We start from the raw sequence: 23,297 nt of genomic DNA, 5'->3' as shown, positions 1-23,297 counted from the left end.
TGAAGACTGCCGATAAAAACATCGCGGAGCTGCGGGTCTGCGGAGCAGGCAGCTGCTGGTGGCGGCGCTGACTTCAACATCTGGAGCTTGGGATCTCTCGATGAGATCGCCAGTGGTGGAGCTCCAACCGTCGCGGCCTTGTCGGCTTCGGAAGCCGCGGTCTCCGGTAAGGAAGCGGCCGTTCCAGGTATCCCTAGCCGCTGAGAGGACTCTCCCGACGCCGGAGCACCATCTTCCGGCGAGAACGGCCTGGAACGTCGGGCCTCCGTAGAGGCAACTGTGAAGGCCTCAATTGGCCCGATTATGGGTGAACTGGGGTTGGGGACTGGACTTTGTGCCTTCCCCCATAATGGTAACCATTGTGGGGGGATGTTTCTATGTTAAAGATCCTTATTGTTCCGTTTCCAAGATGGCTGCCGGAAGGGAGAGCGAATGCTGGCGCGATTAGCTGCCGCTGCTCTCTCTTTGAATTGTGTCTTTGAATTGTGTCTTTGAATTGTGTATTGTTGATGTCTTTACTATTTATTTTTTATCTTTTTGTCGTTATTTTTTGTTTTGTTTCATTCCGCTTACATGTTTTGTATTCTGTTTACTAAATTTTGTAAGGTGTCCTTGAGAGTCTTGAAAGGCGCCCATAAATAAAATGTATTATTATTATTATTTAATCTTCAGATTCTGATTTTCTCAATGTCTAAAAGTACGTTTTTTTGTTTTAGTTGACCCACCTACGGACCTACAGATTATTGATCCTGGCCACTTGGGATCACTTCACATTCATTGGAAAGCTCCACTGAGTTTGACCAGTGAGAAATCATGTATGGTCCGATACATGTTGACATACTGTGACGCGGATTCAACTAATTGTAAGGTAAATAAAACTTACTGACCATCAAATACGACTCTTTCATAACTAACCTTATGGAGTACTATTACCATGTCGATATTTAAAGCAGAAGAGTAGCATTAGGATGTCATAGTCATTTTGCAAGTAGACTGCTGCTTAAAACTCAGTAACCTGGGTTCAATTCTCACCTTGGGTGCTATCTGTGCGGAGCTTGCATGTTCTGCCTGAGATTGCTTCGGTTTCCCCTGGGTTCTCAAGTTTCTTCCACCATTCCAAAACCATATGAATTAGTCGGTTGGAGAAATATGGAACAGCAAATGCTGGTTTACAGAACAAACACAACATGCTGGAATAACCTAGAGGGCCAGGCAGCATCTTTAGAGGACATAAGCAATGTTTCTGGTCAGGATACTTCTTCAGAATGATTGAGTTTGGGGAGAAAGCTAGAGAGGTGATAGGGGAGGCAGGACAAAGCCTGGCAAGCAATAGGTGGAAACAGGTGAGAGGTGTTTTCATTGGCAAGATGGGTGGACCAAGGCTAGAGATGTAAAGGAGGTGAAAGGGTTTAAGATAAGGAGAAAAAAAAGAGTGAAATGTGAAATTGGGAGTATTATCTAAAATTGAAGAATTCAATGTTCATACAGTTGTGTTGTGAGCTACCCAAGCGAAATATGAGATGTGATTTCCCCAACAAGGAGGCCCACCGCTGGTTACGGGAGTAAGATCATCCCGTCAACGGAAGGTTAGAGACCCCCGACCGCTGGAGGACAAAGAAGGGAAGAGATTGAACTTTTTTTCACCTTCCATCACAGTGAGGAATGTGGAGGAGTCACTGTGATAAATGTATTTGGTGTGTTGTTGCTCTTTATTAGTATGACTATATGGCGAATCAAATTCTTCATCTGTTGCAAAACATACTTGGCTAATAAAGTGAGTATGAGTATGAGCAGCTGGTGGTAGTGGTTTAGGGAAATATGATAGTGGCATTTAGAAGACTTTTGGCTAGGCATAAGGACATGCAGGGAATGGAGGGATATAGATCATATACAGGAAGATAAGAGTTGGTCTTGGCATCATGTTTGGCACAGTCATTGTGGGCCAAATGGCCTGTTCTTGTGATATACTCTTATCTCTAATCTCGTCAGGAGGAATTAGAAGAAACAAATATGCTAGGTGATTGAAGATAGCTATAAGAATAACACATTCACAATGACCAGTGATTATAATGTGCAGGAATAATCTGCGGATACTGGTTTAAACCGAAGATAGACACAAAAAGCTGGAGTAACTCAGCGGGTCAGACAGCATCTCTGGAGAAAAGGAATAGGTGACGTTTCCGTTCGAGTATTGGTGTTGAATGAAGTAGTAGTTTTATAACTTTGCTTTTCACAACATCTTTGGCTCCTTAGTTCTGCTTACGGTTTTCCAAGCAAAAGCCTAATGGGCCTGTTGCCGGTGACTGTCAAGTTGCCAGCAGTCGCCTGAAAAGCTGGCAACTGGAACGGCGACTCTCAAAGTGGAAGACACCCACACACACCACACACACCACACACACCACACACACCACACACACACCACACACACACCACACACACACACACACACATATCGCTTCCTTCACCAGCCCGTTATGCAGGCGGGGGACAGGGCAAGCGGGGGGCGCGCTGTCTGAGTGAAGTTCACACGTTGCAAAGCCAATGTGGTACACACGTGATGAACAGGAAGGTTGGCGCTCTAATTAAGAAGCTAAAAAACAGTAGGTTCTTTAAAAGGAGGGAGAAGGAATGAAGACAACTTCTAAGAAGCCAGAGACGTGGCTATGAAGATCGGCAGGCGTTAACATTGCCGATTGGTTGTCCTTGTTTCTGAAAACTACTGCATACTTTTTTTTTCCAATGAGCCAATGAAATTTACCAGTCAGCACCAGCTACAACCTACAAGAACCTAAGAGAACCTTTGACCTCCTGGTAACCCACTAGGACCTCCTGGCGAGCCACCTACGGCATGAGAATTCTCGTTACCCTCCATGGCGGCTTCATTCTAGTCGCCGCTAATTTTTCAACATGTTAAAAAAATTGCGGCAACCCTAATGAGCCTACGACTAGTTCCCAGAATACGGGAACTGCTCACGACCATGAAGGCAACACCCCGGCAACCACCCGCGAACATGTGGCGACTGCATAGTCTCCTGCAGTCGCCTAAAAAGTCGCCTAAGTGGGACGGCCCCATTACTCACAGCTCTTCAAGTCCATGTTTTAGCCTATTATGACATATTAGAAAACACATAAAAACATATTGGGAACCAGATTTGTGAAATTAATTAATGGTCTTTCAGTGAATAACCAATGATGGGTGAAAAAATACCTTCTTGATGTTTAGTAGAATGAGTGAAATAAATGCAGGTATCTGCGAGCCTTGAGTGCGAGCAAACAGCACAGAACAGATAATAAGTGGCGACACGTCTCAAAGAATAGCTGACATGTGAAATGAAAAGTCCAGAGTGTTTATTTGTCATATGCATGGGATATGAACTAGAACAATTAAATTCTTACATATTTGCAGGCACATTAGATGCAACAACAACAATAAATAAGTTATGTTCAAGAAGGAACTGCAGATGCTGGAGAATCAAAGGTAGACAAAATTGCTGGAGAAACTCAGCGGGTGCGGCAGCATCTATGGAGCGAAGGAAATGGGCAACGTTTCGGGCCGAAACCCTTCTTCGGGGGGGGGGGGGGGGGGGGTAGAAGAAAGGAAGAGGAGGAGCCAGAGGGCTGAGGGAGAGCTGAGAAGCGGAGGATGCAGCAAGGGCTACCGGAAATTGGAGAAGTCGATGTTCAGGCCACCGGGATGCAGACTGTCCAAGCGGAATATAAGGTGCTGCTCCAGTTTCCGGTGGTGCTCACTCTGGCAATGGAGGAGGCCCAGGACAGAGAGGTCGGATTCAGAATGGTGAGTTGAACTGCTGAGCCACAGGGAGATCAGGTTGGTTAATGCGGACCGAGTGGAGGTGTTCCCGAAACGATCGCCAAGCCTACGCTTGGTCTCACCGATGTAGATCAGCTGACATCTAGAGCAGCGGATGCAATAGATGAGGTTGGAGGAGATGCAGGTAAACCTCTGTCGCACCTGGTATGATTGCTTAGGTCCTTGAATGGAGTCGAGGGAGTCGGTGGGTTTATAGTGGATAAATAAGTTAATATTTATTAACCGTTATAAATAAGTTAATATAATAAATAATTTATCTGTTATTCATAGTAAACTATACCATGATTATGCAAAACCAAAGTACATGGAGCAGCCATTGTCATACAAACTCCGTAGTGATTCGGTGCTAAGGTACGGTTATAGTTCGAGTTGTGTAGGATAGATGAAGAACGTGATGGTTGTTGAGAAGAAACTGTCCTTGAGCCTGGAAGCCCGGTTCTCAGCCATCAACACTTTCATCCTAATGTTAGCAATGAGATGAAATTGGACTAGGATGGTGTGCGTCTTTGATAATGGCCATCGTCTTGAGGTACCACTTCCTGTAGATCCCTTCAACGGTGGAGAGATCAATATCTGTGATGGATTGGATAATGGCCACTGTTCTGCAGCCTCCTCGTGAGTGTTTGAATTTTTCTGAACCAGGCAGTGATGGAACTGATCAGTATGCTCTGCTCCATACACATGAAGAAGCTCAATAGAGTATTCATTGACATGCTGTATCCCCTCAAACCTCTGGGAAAGTAAAACCTTTTGTGAGGTGTCTTTGTGATTGCATCAAGTTGCTGGGCCCAGTGCACATCATGAGAGACATGCAAGCCCAGAAACATAAAGCTGTTGACTCTCTCCAACACAGTTGCCAATGAAGATGGTCCCTCTGCTTTCCATTCCTGAAGTCAACAATCATCTCTTGATCTTGCTAACGTTGAGAGGAAGATAGTTGTTCTGCCACCACTCACCTAGATCTCCCTCTTGTTTTCTCACTCACCATTACATGTTCACACCAGTATAATCAAAGGATTGTATTTTGAGATTACAGGGGACGCAAATTGTTTGGATAGTTAGTGGAAGTTAAAGGAACGTGGCAGTATCATACATCATTTATGATATTTTGCACTAAAACAAGCAATTATTTCATTTCTCTCATTATTCTTAAATTCCTATTTTTAGATCATCTTCCCCCAGAATAATTTCATATACATGATAAATGGTAACCTTTCAGACAGTGTGCAGCAGGATTGAACAAGGGTTTCGGCCCGAAATGTTACCCATTTCCTTCGCTCCATAGATGCTGCTGCACCAGCTGAGTTTCGCCAGCATTTTTGTGTACCTAGGATTGAACAAGTGTTGGTGTCAAGGTGACAATATATTATTGTGTCATACAACTTAGAAAATGATCCTTCAGCCCACCATATCTATACTGACATATGTTAGAAAAACACAGCAAGTCAGGCAGTATCTGTGGAAAGAGAAACAGTAAGTCTAGGTTAGAAAGAAGGTAGAGGAATGGATGGAATAAAGGAAATGTTGCTGATGGTATAGGAAGATGTAAAGAAGAACTTCATTATACATTATAACGATAGAACACAAGCCTGCAACAGTGGTAGAAACATAGAAAATTAATTATTACAAAAAGAAATGGGATGGATGTTGGATGAAAATAAACTACAGGGATAAAGTAGAAGAAAAAGACTGGATTACTGCATGGAGACTTGACATGAATCAGCTGAACTGGTTGGTGGGTACCTCAGCTGGAATGACTCAAAGATGAAGCCTTATTGGGGGTTGTGAAATTCAGCTGGTCACTCCATCATTTTTGTGCAAGGTCAAATGTATTTTTCACCTTTAACCTATCTATATCTTTTTCAGCGTATAATCACCAGGCAACTGAAACACACTGATGGGTTTAACCTCAACAAGGGAGTAATTGTGAAGGTCCGGACACTTGTAAAAGAACATTGTGACGGATCTGAGCTGAAAAGTGACTGGATGGAGATGACGTACTGGCCACTCATGGAAGGTAAACTTCTCTTATCATGGAAAATCCTGATTCAGTACTTAACTTCTTCAAAAAGAAGAGTCTGAAGAAGGGTTTCGACCCGAAACGTTGCCTATTTCCTTCGCTCCATAGATGCTGCTGCACCCGCTGAGTTTCTCCAGCTTTTTTGTGTACCTTCAGTACTTAACTTAACTGGTTTGCAAATTGATGATGGTAATTACTTTGCTGGTCATACATTGTACCATATACATGAATAATACAAAATCATACATTTTCAATCCATTTCCCCCCTCTTTTAATGAGCACAACATCTACACAAGTACCTTAACTACATAACTGGGTGGCAGTAAAGTGGCTGTTAATTGTACTAATCCAGGCGTGAATCCATTGGCAAGGCGTGATTACTGCTGACCAGGCTTCGCTGCCTGGGTTTCAGTGCTCACACACAATGGGTAGTTATGTAGGTGCTGGACAGTCCTCACACTTATTCACTCGCCTTCTCATTACACGCTCACTCAATCACTTGCTTGTTCACTCACCTGCTCACTCAGTCACTCACTCACTCATGCGTTTGCTGCTCCGGCTTCTGGCTACATTCAGGTTACCAGCTCTGGTGTTGCTGGCTGCACGTGGAGTCTAAAGGGCCTTGGGCGTCATTTGCGAGTCAGGCAGGTGGCGCGCAAAGATTTTGTGAATCCCCAAATCCTGGGGCGCCACGCGTGACCGGGCGTCAATGCCTAGGCCACCACGTCCCGCCACGTGCCATGAGCACGTAAGGCACAGCATGCGTACATCACGTGCGCGTCACAACGCACGTGACACGTAAATGTTGCGTCGTGCGTCATGACGCGTAAATGATGTCGCGTAAATGACACGCAAATAACGTCCAAGTCGGACAGGCCCTTAAAGAGCGTGTCCCACTTGGGCGTCATTTGCACATCACGCAGGTGGTGCGCGAGGATTTTGAGAATCCCAAAATCCTGGGGCGCCGTGCGCTACCGCCGTCACTGCCTATGCCACCACGTCTCGCCATGCGCGCGTAATGCACGCGCGTCGTGATGCGTAATTGTCGCGTAAATGAGGCAAAAATATCGCCCACGTGGGACAGGCCCTTAACTCGTGGTCTTTAGCTCCTGCCGCAAGGCCAATCTCAATCCTAATCCCAGCTCCATCTGAATGCATGGCCTACCGTGATCCACTATCAAACTATCCCTCCTGCACCTCACTGCTCTGGTAATAAAGGCTCACAGAGACCCTGGAGATCATGGAACATATCGAATCACGGAGACCAACAGCACAAAAGGAAGCCCCTTGGCGCATTTTAACGCAGACCAACAAGCAGTGATAGAATCATACAACTCAAAAACAGGTATTTTGGCCCAGCTCATCCATGCTGACCAAGCTACCTCATCTATGCTAGTCCCATCTGCCCATGTGTAACCCATATCCCTCTAGTTGAGTATAGGAGGTCCTACTCCATTGTACAGGGCCCTGGTGAGACCACACCTGGAGTATTGTGTGCAGCTTTGGTCTCCTAATTTGAGGAAGGACATTCTTGTTATTGAGGGAGTGCACCAGGTTAATTTCCAGGATGGCGGGACTGACATATGATGAAATAATGGGTTGACTGGGCTTGTATTCACTGGAATTTAGAAGGATTAGAGGGTATCTTATAGAAACTTATAAAATCCTTAAGGGATTGGGCAGGCTAGATGCAGGAAAAATGTTCCCGATATTGGGGAAGTTCAGAACCGGGTGTCTCAGTTTAAGAATAAGGGGTAGGTCATTTTGGACTGAGATAAGAAAAAACATTTTCACCCGGAAAGTTGTGAATCTGTGGAAGGCAGATTCCACAGAAGGCAGTGGAGGCCAATTCACCGGATGTTTTCAAGAGAGAGTTAGATTTAGCTGTTAGGGCTAGCAGAATCAAGGGATATCGGGAAAAAGCAGGAACCGGGTACTGATTTTGGATGATCAGCCAAGATCATATTGAGTGGTGGTGCTAGCTTGAAGGGCTGAAGGGCATACTCCTGGACTTATTTTCTTTGTTTCTCTACCTTATGAATCCATTTAGCTGTCCATATACATCTTTTAAATGTTGTTATAATACCTGCCACATATACCTCCTCTGGCAGTTCATTCCATACAGCCACCACTTTTGTGAAAAAAAAATGCCCCTCGGGTTCCTATTAATTCCTTCCCCTCTCATTTTAAACCAATGCCCTTTAGTTCTTGATTCCCCTAATCCGGGGAAAAGACTGTGTATTCACCCTATCCATTCCACGCAATTTTATATTTTAGCTATAAGATCATCCCTCAGCCATCTGCGTGCCAAGGAATAAAGTTCTATCCTGCCCAACTTCTTCCTATACCTCAGGCCCTCAAGTCCTAGTAACGTCCTCCTAAATCTTTTCTGCACCCTTTCCATCTCCATGGCGCCCTTCCTGTGGCAGGGAGACTAAAACTGAATACAATACTCCAAGTGCAGCTTTACCAACCTCTTGTCCAACAGTAACAATGTCCCTACTTCTATACTCTGTTCCCTGAGTCATGAAGCATGCCAAAAGCCTTCTTTACCACCCTACCTACTTGTGATGCCACTTACAGGGAAGTATATACTTGTACTGCTAATTCCACAAAGAAACCCAACATTTTTATTGATTTACTGAATTTCCAACCTATGACCACCAAATTGCAGAAGGGATATTTGGGAAGGGATATGAGAACCTTCAGCCAATGTATCTGGGAGCAGACATAAACCCTACGTAAAGATGGATAATCACACCACCCTACAAAGTGAGCACCCGCCTACTCGTTCAGGTAGCTCTTGCCCTATCTATGGAAGAGTCTAGTTACCATGCAATTACTCACCCACAAAATCAAAGTAAAAGCAATACTCTCCTTGATTCCAGGAGACTTCTGAAAAAGATGAAGAACACAACTATTTAATTTGGAGACACTTTCTCTCCTATTCAGAGACAAAGCAGTTTGGAAACATTTTAAATAGCCTAGAGTAAGAAGCTTTCTCTCTCTCTCAACATCCCAGAAATCTCCCCTGACAGTGTTTATCAAACCAAAAATTCATCATGTAAAAGGAGAGGGGCATCAGGCCATGCGAACGTCACTACCAGCAGTCACCATATTAATCAAAGCACATATTTTACAAAAGCTACTGGAGGAACTCAGTGGGTCAGCTACCATCACTGGAAGAAAATAGAGAGATTACATTGTGGGTTGCAACCTTACTTCAAGACTAATTTATGTTTCTCAATATCTGCTAACTAGTCTCAATTAATTCATTTGATGATTGTTTTTTAGGACAATTGCTTAAATTGCCCATGTACTTTGATTACAAAATTAAAAATTAAGCACAATCTGCTTTACAAAAGTTTGGTCAGTTAATATAATTAGGTCAAATCAATTAGTTAATATAAACAAAAGTATGATATTAATTAGTTAATATAAACAAAAGTGTGATCAACAGGTAATTAAGGGAAATTTAGGGTATCTTGTTTGCTTAAGGATGCAAAATAACGAGAAGTAGGTGTATTCAAAATGTTGTGTTAAGACGTTGTGTTGCTCATCTAATGTTGTGGCTATGCCTACATTTGTACATGTGTCATCAGCATTTTTGTTTTTCTTTCATATGAATGTTCTGGCCATTAATCCCTATTTTTCAATGAAATACTGACAGTGAGTAATCTTGTCTGTGATAAAGAATAAGCTAATTGTATAAGAGCTTATAAGAGAGCTTCTTAAATCTAAACTTGATTAAACTAGCAAAGCTATCATCAAAGAAATGGCAATGAATGGAATTCCTAAATTAACATAATCTAACTTGGCACAGTGGTAGAAATGTCAGCAAAACAGCTAGGATATTTCTGCACAGACATGTCAGCAATATAATTGAAACAACATTATTTTTATTCTACATCATATATTAAATATCTGTGGAACAGTGACTGGAATTTGAGGATTAATTTTGGATGCTGACCAGAATTGACATGTGACAAGACGACAATAAACACCAGACACTGAGATGTTTGAACAGCCAAATAAATCGTGCTGGCTGGCATAAGTGACTGTCAAAACTAGAAAAATGAAACGTAAAATGAAAACCTCTAAATAATATACTTTGCTCTTGCCATCACTCTGATATAAGTTAATCTTCATCTCATCTGTTCACAAGACCTTTTTCCAGAACTATGGTTGTTCTTTTAAGTATTTCTTGGCAAACTGTAACCTGTCCATCCTATTTTTCCGGCTAACCAGCAGTTTGCATCTTGCAGTGTAGCCTCTGTATTGCTGTTCATTAAGTCTTCTGCGTATAGTGGCCATTGACGCCTGAAGAGTGTTTCTGATCTGTCGGACACGTGTTTGGGTTTTTTTTCTTTATTATGGAGAGAATTCTTCTATCATCAGCTGTGGTGGTCTTCCTTGGCATGCCAGTCCCTTTGCGATTAGTAAGCTCACCGGTGCTCTCTTTCTTCTTAATAATGTTCCAAACAGTTGATTTTGATAATGGGCCTGTCCCACTTGCCGATTTCTTAGGCAACTGCTGGCGACTGTCAGTCGTAGCAGATCGCCGAAAAACCGGCGACAACTTGCGTCATCCTGGCGTAAACCTAAGGCAGCACCTACATCAGGAGAAGTCAAGCTACGCTCATTGCTGTCAAATCCACTGTCGCTGAAAAGTTTTCAACATGTTGAAAATTTAGTGGCGCCCAGAAAGACGTTACGACTTTTTGCACGAATGAGGAGACTACTCCCGGCGACCACCGGCAATTATGTGGTGACAAACTAGTTGTCTGTAGTTGCCTAAAATAATTGCTTGTGGGACAGACCCATAAGCCTAAGATTTGGCTGATGTCTCTAACAGTTTTATTCTTGTTTCTCAGTCTCATAATGGTTTATTTGATTTTAATTGGCACAACGGTGGTTCTCATGTTAATAACAGCAATAAAAGTTTCCAAAGGTGATGGAAAGACTGGAGGAAAGACTAGGTGCTGAGAGCTCTCTTATACCTGCATTAAGGTGGCAAATAAACACACATGAACAATTACAAGCACCAGTGAAGCCATGTGTCGCAAACATTATGGTGCCCTGAAATGGGGGGACTATGTATAAACGCAGCTGTAATTTCCACATGGTGAAACCAAATATATAAAAATGGCCTTTATTAAATTCTGACTGTGCACTTTAACCACATGTGTTTTTTTCTATTACAAATCTCAAAATGTGGAGTACAGAGGCAAATAAATAAATGATGGGCCTTTGTCACAAACATTATGGAGGGCACTCTAACTGTCAGAAAACTTTGGTAGTTCATTGCTGGAATCCATGAGGAATCTAAATGTTGAAACACAGTCGTCATTAAGCACGTCTCATGTAGTTGGAGACATCCATGTTGTTCGCAAGTGTATGTGCAGAGTTCTGAATTTCCTGACAGTTATGGAGACCAGTGCTGGTCGTTTCCAGCAGAACTGTTGCAATTTAGACACAAAAAGCTGGGGTAACTCAGCGGAACAGGCAGCATCTCTGTAGAGAAGGAATGGGTGATGTTTCGGGTCGAGACCCTTCTTCAGACCTTCAGGTTCAGATCCGAAACGTCACCCATTCCTTCTCTCTAGAGATGCTGCCTGTCCCGCTGAGTTACTCCAGCTTTTTGTGTCTATCTTCGGTTTAAACCAGCATCTGCAGTTCCTTCTTACACACTGTTGCTATTTAGTTTAGTTTAGAGGTACAGCATGGAAACAGACTCTTCAGCCCACTGGGTCTGCACCGACCAGTAATCTCTGCACATACCAGGGACAATTTATACACATACCAAGCCAATTAACCTAATCTACTAACTCAAACGTCTTTGGAGTGTAGGAGGAAACCATAGGTAGAAACATAGAAAATAGGTGCAGGAGGAGGCCATTCGGCCCTTCGAGCCAGCACAGCCATTCATTGTGATCATGGCTGATCGTCCCCAATCAATAATCCGTGCCTGCCTTCTCCCCATATCCCTTCACTCCACTAGCCCCTAGAGCTCTATCTAACTCTCTCTTAAACCCATCCAGTGATTTGGCCCCCACTGCCCTCTATGGCAGGGAATGCCACAAATTCACAACTCTCTGGGTGAAAAAGTTTTTTCTCACCTCAGTCATAAATGGCCTCCCCTTTATTCTAAGACTGTGGCCCCTGGTGCTGGACTCCCCCAACATTGGGAACATTTTTCCTGCATTTAGCTTGTCCAGTCCTTTTATAATTTTATATGTTTCTATAAGATGCCCCCTCATCCTTCTAAACTCCAGTGAATACAAGCCTAGTCTTTTCAAGCTTTCCTCATATGACAGTCCCGCCATCCCAGGGATCAATCTCGTGAACCTACGCTGCACTGCCTCAATCACAAGGATGTCCTTCCTCAAATTAGGAGACCAAAACTGTACACAATACTCCAGATGTGGTCTTACCAGAGCCCTATACAACTGGAGAAAACCCACACGGTCACAGGAAGAATGCACAAACTCCATATAGACAGCACCCGTAATCAGATGGAACCCGGGTGTCTAACCCTGCAAGCAGTGTAAGGCAGCAACTCTACTGCTGCAGCACTGTGCTGCCCTAGAAAAAATTCTTAAAACAATCTTTACCAATTTATCAGTAATCTGCTTACCACCTCCTTGTGAAAAGAATGTTTTTATCCCATTTTTGATGTCAACTCATTACACTCCAATTATAATTAATAATTTATTTTCTCTTTGAAAGGGCTTGCAGACTCCAAAATCAAGAACTTGCATTGCATTGTTTACAACCTGGAATACATGGATTGCTTGTGGAAGAATGGAGCGAGTGCTCCAAACGACATCGATTACAGACTCTATTATTGGTATGTATGACAATGTTGATAGCATAACATAATAGCACATTTACATAATGTCGCACAAGTTGTCAAAGGCAACAATGCATAATTATTCCCATTATTAAATTACAATGTGAATTACTATCCTTGCTGTTGACACATTAAGCAATCAATTGCCACGCATCGAAGGTAGACAAAAGTGCTGGAGAAATTCAGCGGGTGCAGCAGCATCTATGGAGCGAAGGAAATAGGCAACGTTTTAGGCCGAAACCCTTCTCAGATCTGTTGCTCCAACTATCCTTTAAAGAGTTGGGAAATATAGGAACGTGTAAATCAGCTAAAGACTTCAGATAATAATGCGCTGGTGTTTTTAACAACCCACTATTACAGTACACAGAAGTCCACGATCAAAGTTTACAGTAGTTACTATACATCATTTAGTCTAATACCCTTCTCATAATGTTTCATTTATTTAAATATTATCCTTTAAAATGCAGAGATGCTGCTTTGAAGAAGTGTGCCTATATTTAAAAGGGGTATTACAATACGGCACCACACAAAATATGACAGGGGATAGGAGCTTTCTTCCTGCCTTACTTTTCTTTGTCAGGTATCATCCACGATAGTACACTATCATATATATTTTATACCAAAGCACATTTGTCGTGCACAGTATTTTTTGTTTTAGTGGATGTTCTATTTGCCATTTAAAAAAAATTGCAGGGATAGTACACTATTAGTTTTCTGGTAAAATTGCTGATCAAAAATACGTCACCAAATGAAAATGTGGAAGCAGTCCACTATTCTTCTATTAATCAGAATGTAAGTTACCACTTGAAACTTAAGTTGCCACGTGAAAAGTTTGATTTTTAGAAAATAAGGATGTTAATGAGTAGGATGCTGTTAAATATCATGTTTTGTATTTGATTGACCTGAACTGTCTTGAAAGTAATGAGCTTTTATATATTAACAGGCATAAAGAGCTGGAGCAAGTAATGAAATGCAATAATTACATACAAAATCAGGGTCATAAAGTTGGCTGCCATTTTTACAATGACAGTCTCATCGAGTTTTCTGATTTCAACATATGCATAAATGGCACCTCAAGACTGGGACCAGTGATGCCAGCTTATTATACATTTCAACTTCAGGATCACGGTAGGATTCAGTGATGCATGATGAATGCCTTTCATATTTCCTTGTAATATGGAAAGAGACAGTTCTACCCATTGACTCTCACAGAATTGGCTCACAGAACTATTCCATCTAGCTGTTCATTTTCTCTATAGCCCCTAACTTCCCATCGGTTCCTTCCAGATTCCACCACTCACCTACACTCGAGGGGAAATTTACAGTGGCTAATTAACTTACTAACCTGCGTGTCTTTGGGCTGTGGAAAGGAACCAGAGCACCCAGATGCAGTGGCGGAAATCCCGGGGGGGGCAGGGAGTTTCCCCCCCCCCCCATTTTTTAAATCCGGATTTTAAAACCCGGTGAGATCTCCGCTTTCCGTGAGACTGGGGGTGGGACTGCTGATCGAGGGCGCCGATTGGACGAGAGAGACGTCGGTCAGCAGGCAATGGGGCGGAACATAATTCAGCGTGATGATTGGAGGAGGGAGATGTCGGTCAGAGGCGGAAGTAGGGGGTTGGACTGAGGATAGAGCGCGGCGATTAGAGGAGGGAGACGTGCCCAGGTCATAGGGTCACAACGGCAGCCCTGGACACACACCTGCACCTCATCCGCAGCCAGGATCGATCCCGGCTGGCTCTCCGGCGCTGCAATCGCTGCCGAACCTACACTGGACCATCCCCGTCTCCACCCGAGTGGCCCCCCACGCCCGGGGGTGGCCGGAGACGTCGGGAGTCAGATGGGAGCTGCGCCCCCAGGCCCACAGCCAGAGCAGAGAAGCAGCGCTAAACCCAGCTCAACTCTGCCTGTCCCGCCAGGTTAACCTACAGCCCTGCCTGGAATTACGGGAAATATGGCCCAGGCTTACAGCCAGCACGGAGAAGCAGCGCTAGCTCCATGGCTCCGGACTGGTATTCCATCAGTCCAGGCAGGGCTGTAGGTTAATCCGGCGATACAGGCAGAGTTGAGCTGGATTGAGCTGAAATTACCGTTCACAGGGCCCACAGAAGCCTCCGAAGCCTCGCGTGTGTGTGTGAGTGAGTGTGCGCATGCGCGCGCGGCCGCAAAGAAATTGTGTCCCCCCTGTCCCCCGGTCCCCTTCATATTTTGATAGCGATTTCCGTCACTGCCCAGATGAAACATAAGTGGTAACATGGAGAATGTCCAAACTCCAGAAAGGAAAGGAGGCTAGGATTGCATCCTAACTGCTGGAATTGTGAGGCAGCAGCAGCAACAACAGTATCTACACCACTGTATCACCCCAGTGGGTGTCAAAGCCAACGATTTATCCCTTATACTAATCAAGTGCAAGAGGGATTCATGTTGTGCCCATGGCTCTCCTTTGTGTACACAAGGTGACCAAAGCCATAATGATTTATCAAAATAAGGAAGAATTTTTGTTTTTAAGTGAACGATTATGTTTTTTGATTTTCATTCAGCACTTTGCAGCAGCTTCCTTAAATAAATATAAGCTCCATGTGCTTTGTTCTTCAGAGGGTTGTTGAAATATTATTTTTGGCCTTTACATTCTTGTATGAGAAGAGGGGCTGGGTGAGAATTTCTGCAGCTAATGAAAAATTAAATGTAATTTAACCATTAAACTATATTATTTCATATTAAGAAGCAATAAATATTTAATTTGCAATAATTATTTTCGTGGAGCTGTCCTCATGAAATCCGATTGCATTTTCAGTTAAGCCAGCAGCTCCTTATGAAATTAACATGACTGCATCAAAAAATGGTATTTATCTAGAGTGGAAGCCTCCAGCTGGTAAAATAAAACCTCACTGCCTGGAATATGAAGTTAATTTCTCAGGAAAAAACACTGACTGGGAGGTAGGTGAATTCTTAACTTGGGCAAGTAACTTCACTTTATCATTGCTATTTACTTTGCCTTAGGTTTACATTACAAGATAAGATTTTTTTATGGTAAAAAACGTCTCAACCCTAATGTACTAAAATGCAACACCGGGATAGGTTGACGCAGTTATTTGTGTACTCTGCACGAACCTCCTCCTACCATCTCATCTCCTGATTATATATTTCTATTTCTTGCCTTCACAATAGATTTAATTCTGGACATTAGTTCTTGTGACTTATTTCTAAAAAATATGCCAATAGATTTGACATTCAGTATGATGTGAAGTATTCTGAGTCAATGTCACGCTGCTCCATTTTCTGCAAATCCCCCAGACAGTAGAGACGGCAAAAAGCTACAATAATATCGAGCAAATATTTCAATTGCTCTTGGAGCAATTGCTACTCCAATGGTTCATTCTTCAGTTGCCGTTCAAAGCTGTGACAGACGTTTATCATCCATTATATTTATTCATCCTTTTTATTCCCTCGTAAGGGTGGCATTTCGGGGCCATTTTTATGTTTTAAACTGTGTTTGAGACCCTAGGTTTAATCTTTGGTTTTTGACCATTTAACTAAATTTTACCATTGTGCTCCTGGGTTTATAGTTGCTGAAATAAGCCTAGGATTCTATTTCTGGTTCCCTACATTGAGGATGTTAGACTGAATCGGGTTCAATTATAGTATCCCCCGAGGCTAAACCGCTTTGTCATCGAGGCAAAATCATGAAGAATGATTTAGGATGATCAGCCATGATCATATTGAATGGTGGTGCTGGCTCGAAGGGCCAAATGGACTACTCCTGCACCCATTTTCTAATGGTTACTCCACTGTCCCATTCCTTTTGATTTATTCCCTTCGTGAATGTCTTTTTTTTTTTTCTCTCTGCATATTACTTTTTTTTTAAAGCCTACCCTATCCATAAAGACTGTTCCTCATTCCTAACATCCTTACTGTGATTGATACCTCCCAAATAAAAAAAAGGGCCTATGCTTCAGTTGTAAATCCTTTGTAAAATCAGAAAAATAACTTTTGTTTATTCATTTCATTCATCAAAATAGTATGCAAGTTGAACTTTACCCCAAGTTCAGGGAATTTACATTATTTACTACAGCATACAGTTTTGGAAGTTTATTTTTCGCTACTTTGTTTCCAGTCTAAAGCACTTCCAGACGAAACTACATCTACATTCCTGAATATAACTGTGAAAACAAAGTTCTGCGTCCATTTAAGAGCAGCTGTCAACATGTATTGTGCTGATGATAGCTTTTGGAGTGAGTGGAGCTCTACACAGTGCTTGAGAGGTATATCTATAACTCACTATGAAAACAAGTCTGAGAATCTCTGACAAGCCTGTCACAAAGAAGAGATTAAAATGTATAAATGTCTTTATAGTTTTTTGACTATTTGCTTTAGATTCAAGTTTCATTACAAAACTCGTATAACATATGGTGGGTGCTCCCAGGTTTAATTTAATGGTACTTCTGCAATTCTGATATTGGACAAAATGACCCAAATATTGAAATTCTTGGGATAAAATCTGCTTCGATGCAAATGCTGCAGGGGAACTAAAATAAGTTCAAGTTCAAGTGAGTTTATTGTCATGTGTCCCTGATGGACAATGAAATTCTTGCTTTGCTTCAGCACAACAGAACATAGTAGGCATTTACTACAAAACAGATCAGTGTGTCCATATACCATTATATAAATATATACACACATGGACTCTATAATTATGGACTCTAAACAAATAATTGTGGACTCTTAACAATCAGACAGTTTTCCATAAGCCAGTCTGTTAAACATGCCAGTTCCAGCAGGGGAAGACGTTGTGGGAATTTTTGTCCCATAATTCAATTTCTCCTATATTTCAATGACTTCAAATGATGTTGTTAACATATGCAGTGGAAAGACATGCAGCCATCCTCATCTGTACAAGATGACTCTTTGTCATGGTTGGTTGAGTGACCATTCCAATTACTAGGGCACAAATTTGGTCAGATGACGTTTGTGAAGAGGGAACAAAGTTATGTTTTAAGCCAAAATTGCATTGATCTGAAACATTAACTCTGTTTCTCTCTCCAATGGAGGATTTGTGAGGATTTCCAGCACTTTGTATTTCTTTAATATTATGGGGGGGTTTTGGCTTCTGGATCATTCAATCCTACAGGCTGTGTTGGATTACTTGGCTACTAACAAGGAACATGATGATGGTACAAGTCTAACGCTCCCTTTTGCATTAGTAAAGGAAGTGCTAGAATACCCAGATTTAATTCATGTCCACTAGCTTATTTACCAAGTCTGTTGGAAGATGAAGATCTCTTACCTTTGATATTTTTTAATTACATCTGAATTGAGGAAAAATAAACAGAACTAAAGCAAATTATTTTTTTGTTGCTGATTAAAATTTGCTGAGGAAGGAATGTTGGACAAAGGAACCAAAACGGACGCATTTGTAATTTCTTTGCATTGACCAGGTGGCTTAATGTTAAGGAGCGAAATGATGTTGCTGATATAACATTTATGGAAGTGTCTTATTACTAAAGACTGATTTTATAATTAACACAGGCTAGTGATAAAATGAGATGACAAGTAAAATACTTGTTCTATGAAATTCTTAACCTACAGACTATCCAGCAGAAGAGGAGCATACCATTATCAAACGTAACTCGTTCAGAGAGCTGATTTTACTCGCAGCTTTGGCATCAATCTCATTGGCATTACTTGTGGGTGTTCTTGCCTGCTGGGTCAGATGGAAACGGTAAGGATATTTAATACAAAGGCAATCATAGCCAATGTTTTTTAATTCCTGTTTTTAAGATATTGTCGGTGACATTAATACTTAAAAATATTGTGAAAATATGATTAATTACAATAATCATAAAAGTCATTAATTATTGTGTTCACTCTTACATTTTCACTGCCCAGCTATTTTAAATTAGATAAAAATGTGATTTAGATTTTTTTTTCTCTGCCAATATATCACATGTAACCAAAGTGCAGCCTGTTGCTGTATGCAGAGCTGATGAACTAAACAATTCAAGCTGATAATCTATAGGTTTGTATTTTGATTCCGTAAAGATTATATCATCTACATCTGTGATTTAGCATAAAGCAACTTAAGCACAACAGAGGTGTATCTCATTTCATCTTAAAGTGAAGTGGGCATTATGCTATTGAATATTTACCTATTTTTTTTGTTTTTTCAGATCATTTTCAAAGAAAAAGGTTAACACGTTACTCACTGAAGAAACCAAAAGCGTCAATGAAAGAAACTGCCTTAACTGTTGAAATATTCTAAAATAATATTACTGATTGTTAATACTATCTACTAATTGCATTCTAAATGTATATCTTTTTTTTTATCTTGCATATAAAAATAAGCTTGTATGTATTGAGCCATTGATATTTTAAATGCTCCGGAAATGTTTATAGTGTTAACAGTCACATTGCAAGGTCAGGGTAACCTTAGATAAGGCATCATTGCAGCAGTTATTTTCAAATTCAGTAATTTAGAAAAACTCATTCTGCAACTCACAAGACATTTCTCGTGAAAATTTCAATTAAGAAATATTTTCCGGGATGCCATAAAAAGTAGGAAAGGAAACAATGGAGACTCTGACCTTAACTGGTCTTGTCTGGTGTGCTAGAAGATTGATATCATGCCTTGGAAAGGGATTACAGCACAAATAACAAACTGTTGGAGGAACTCAGTGGGTCAGGCAACAGCAGTGGAGGGAAATGGACAGATGATTTTTCGAGTCAGAACGCTTCTTCAGATTGAAGGATGCCACTTTGAAGAAGATCTCTTTCTGCAGTTCCTCCAGCAATTAGGTTTTTTTTTTTCAGCATTTGCAGTCTCTTGTGTTTACTAATTGCAGTAATATCTGCTTGACTTTAGTTATGGGAATTAATGGGGAAATAGAATGAGCTGCAATATTGATTGTCATCTGTAAAAGCACCAGGGGCAATCAAGGGTTGGTTGTGGCACTATTTAAGAATGGAGGGAGAGAAAAACAGAACTACAGATCTGTTTATCATAGGGCAGATACTAGAATCTATAATGGATGGTGTGTTAACCATACCGCTCAAAAAGAATAAGAGGATTGACAAAGTTGACAGAATTTATTAAGGTAAATCTGTTGAGGTTTGTTTAGGATGCACCTAGTGGAATAAATAAGTGGGTAACTAATGCATGTATTTTGATTTTTGAAAATCAATATGTTGTACACAAGTTGATACAGTTAGAGCACATGGAATTCGGGGTACAAGTATGAATGAAGTATTGACTATTGGATATAAAGCAAAGGATGGGAATAAGTGCACCTTTCTCTGACTGGCATGCTGTGACCAGTGTGGCAACACTAGAACAGATGCTTGGATCCCCAGTTATTTGCAATCTATATCAATGATTCCCTGAAAGTGGCAATACAGGTCAGTAGGGTGATGAAGAAGGCATGTGGGGTGCTGGCCTTCATGCTTTGAATCAAAGGATATAAATATTGAGACCTTATATTGCAACTTCACACAAGTTAGAGTTATGCAGCACAGAAATGGATCCTTTGGCTCACAACCTCCATGCCAACATTTTTGACCATCTCATGTCCATGGAGTACTAGATGTTGAGTCCCATGTTCACATGGGAGGGCTGGTCCCCCAATGCAATATTCCACCTCTCCACCAATTCCAATATTGGTGGCAAGTAGGGGGGGGGGGGGGGAGGCTTTCTGGAGCGCTAGTATGGGTTTGTGGGCTGAAAGGACTGGTTTCCAGAGGGCTAGTATGGACATTGTCTGCCAAATGGATTCTTGGGCTGGCAGCTCAGTCACTCAAGCCTGGTGTGCTGGCAGCTCACTCACTCACGACCGGTGGGCTGGCAGTTGACTTATGCTATTCCTTGAAATTCCATTTCAAGCAGAGTGCAGGCCACCAAATTCAAATGAAGCTTCCTACCATTTTAAGCAGGGTGCAAGGCCACCAAATTCAAATGCAGTTTCCTACCATTTTAAGCAGGGTGCAAGGCCACCAAATTCAAATGCAGTTTCCTACCATTTCAAGCAGGGTGCATGGCCACCAAATTAAAATGCAGTTTCCTACCATTTCAAGATGAGTGCAAGGCCACCAAATTCAAAAGCAGTTTCATACCATTTCAAGCAGGGTGCAAGGCCACCAAATTCAAAAGCAGTTTCCTACCATTTCAAACAGGGTGCAAGGCCACCAAAAGCAGTTTCCCACCATTTCAAGCAGGGTGCAAGGCCATCGAGGTGACCTTTCCCTCCCCCATCTTTCAGAGACTGAGCCACTTCTGGGTTTTATAGTCCCTCCCCCTCCCATCGGAAGGGGCGTGGCCTTCATGGCAGTGATTGACAGGAGAGAGAATCTCAACATTTTTTAAATACCAATAACTCTTCTATTTTTCATCGATGGGAAAAATCCTGTGCATCTGATGAGGAAGACTGAGTAAGATGGCCAAAAATCATAGCCATAAGTGGTAGCGTTTTTTCTAAAATCAATATACAGTGCAAACAGGAAGTGGTCAAGTTTAGACTTTTAATTATATAGATTGTCTGATGTTCCAGCTGCCTCTCTACCGGAAGGATGAGATTGTGCTGCAAAGATTATCCAGGATGTTGGTTGATTAGACGACTTTGCTGGAGTCAAACCTGATGAGCTAGAGCCTGGCTAGATAATTAGACTAGTTGCCAAGATAGTTGGAATGTCATACTATGTGAGATTGGGTAGACGGGGATGTGTATTTTTTTAATTCTTCAAAAGTATGAGATGAGACAACTTCTAATAAGTTATAACATTCTAAAAGGCCTTCATACGCCAGTTGCAATGTAAATGGTGATTGATTGCTTGCAGAACCCAGAGGAGAAACTACCATCCTCCGATAAAAATCGTCGTACTCTTTCAAATCTGTAAGTCTAGCAACATTTTTAGTTGTTCTAATAGTATTCTCTTTACAATGCTAAGAACTATGTTCTGCACTCTGTATCTTTCCCTTTGCTCTACCAATTTTACTTGAGTTTAGCTCAATTGTATTTAATTATCTCATTTGATAGCATGTAAAACAATTTTTCACTGTACAATAATAAACCCAATCTAAACCTCAATGTTTCCTCTAACTTGGGAATTTGTGTACCGTGGTCAGAGATAAGATGTTTAAAATTGAGATAAGAAATTCTTACAATCAAGGGGGAGTGAAACATTTGAATTCTCTATCTCGAACCAGCAGTCAAAGCTAAGATTTAAAAAAAAGGTAATGTACTGGGGCAAATCAACGTATCAGACAGCATCTCTGGGAGACCATGAACAGGTGATGTTTTGGGTCAAGACCCTTTGTCAGACTGCTGCCTGACCTGCTGAGGTACTGCAGCCCCTTTGCCTTTTTATAAACCAGCATCTGCTGTTCATTGTTTCTACTGTGGAAACTCAGTTGTTATCTAAATTCAAAATAGAGAATTATAGATTTCTGGGCAGAAAGGGTATTTAGGGATAGGAAGACAAAGCAGGAATTTGGCATTGAGCTGGAAGTTTATCCATGATCTTGAAAAATGACACAAAAAAGGTCAGAGGCTACAGTATATAGCTTCCCCATTCATATTTCTTGTCTTATAGAGTTAAACAGCATGGAAGCATGGAAGATAATACTTCCTTCAACTACATCCTCTGGCAGCTCATTCCATATACCTACCACCCTATATGTAAAAATGTTGACCCTCGGGTTCCTATCAATTTCTTTCCCCCTTACCTTAAATCTTTACCCTCTGGTTCTCGATTCCCCTACGCTTGATAAAAGACTCATTTACCCTACATATTCCTCTCAGAATCTTATACACCTTTATAAGATTACACCTCACCTGCCTGTGCTCCAAGGAATAAAGGAATAAAGGCACCGATGAAGCAACGTGGAAAGTTGTTGCTTTTGTTATTACTCTGGCAAATTGGCAACATTTTGTTTTAGTAAGTATCGAGCAAGGCGTGTGTGCAGTTCTGACCACTGCATAACAGGAAGAGCATGACAGCATTTGAAATAAATCACAGGACATTTTTGTGGCATTTTCCAGGACTGGAGCATTTCTGCTAATATTGAGCGGTCTGAAATTATTTCCTTTGGAATAGAAGAGCCTAGGAGATTAGTTAATTTGTACTGTGTTACATTTTGCGTGACCAGATGTTTCTTAAATTCATAAGACATAGCAGCAGAGCGTACTCTGCCATTCAATCATGGCTAACCTATCTTTCCCTCTCAACCCCATTCTCCTGCCTTCTCTGTGATCTTTGGCACCACTAAAGCAAGGAAAGGATCTGGTTCCATTGAGAGGAACTCAATAACCAATATGCATTTTCTACCAAAGTAATTTATCAAAAGATTGGAGGAGGATTAAGAAAAATGTCCTTGTAGCTTAAATGATGGGAATCCAGAACTCACCACCTGAAAGGCTGGTGAAGGAGAAACCATTTAAAATACAGTATATTGTAATGTACACTAGATATACTGTAATATAGACGGCTATAACCAAGAGCTGGAAGGGAGTTTTTATGGCTGGGAACTCTTTCTCAGCTGGCATAGACATACTGGTTTAATCCCCTCTGCTTAATGATTCTATGAATATATAAACTAGAAAATG

The 23,297-nt window shown here is 41.6% G+C and overlaps 1 protein-coding gene across 1 annotated transcript in view; it reads left to right on the top strand.

Moving 5' to 3' along the window:
• The window catches only part of LOC116978996 (interleukin-13 receptor subunit alpha-2-like), a 31,364-nt gene extending 9,585 nt beyond the window's left edge, over positions 1–21,779 (top strand). The window contains exons 3-10 of the mRNA XM_033030355.1: positions 717–868; positions 5,699–5,849; positions 12,582–12,702; positions 13,649–13,833; positions 15,500–15,642; positions 16,820–16,967; positions 18,292–18,424; positions 18,873–21,779. Coding sequence (XP_032886246.1) covers positions 717–868; positions 5,699–5,849; positions 12,582–12,702; positions 13,649–13,833; positions 15,500–15,642; positions 16,820–16,967; positions 18,292–18,424; positions 18,873–18,954 — 1,115 coding nt within the window. The 3' untranslated portion in view covers positions 18,955–21,779. The remainder of the gene's footprint in view (positions 1–716; positions 869–5,698; positions 5,850–12,581; positions 12,703–13,648; positions 13,834–15,499; positions 15,643–16,819; positions 16,968–18,291; positions 18,425–18,872) is intronic.
• Positions 21,780–23,297: the final 1,518 nt, after the last annotated feature.

The sequence above is a fragment of the Amblyraja radiata genome, chromosome 12, assembly GCF_010909765.2.
Source record: "Amblyraja radiata isolate CabotCenter1 chromosome 12, sAmbRad1.1.pri, whole genome shotgun sequence".
Taxonomy (NCBI): Eukaryota; Metazoa; Chordata; class Chondrichthyes; order Rajiformes; family Rajidae; genus Amblyraja; species Amblyraja radiata.
This window is presented reverse-complemented; position numbering and strand designations above follow the sequence as displayed.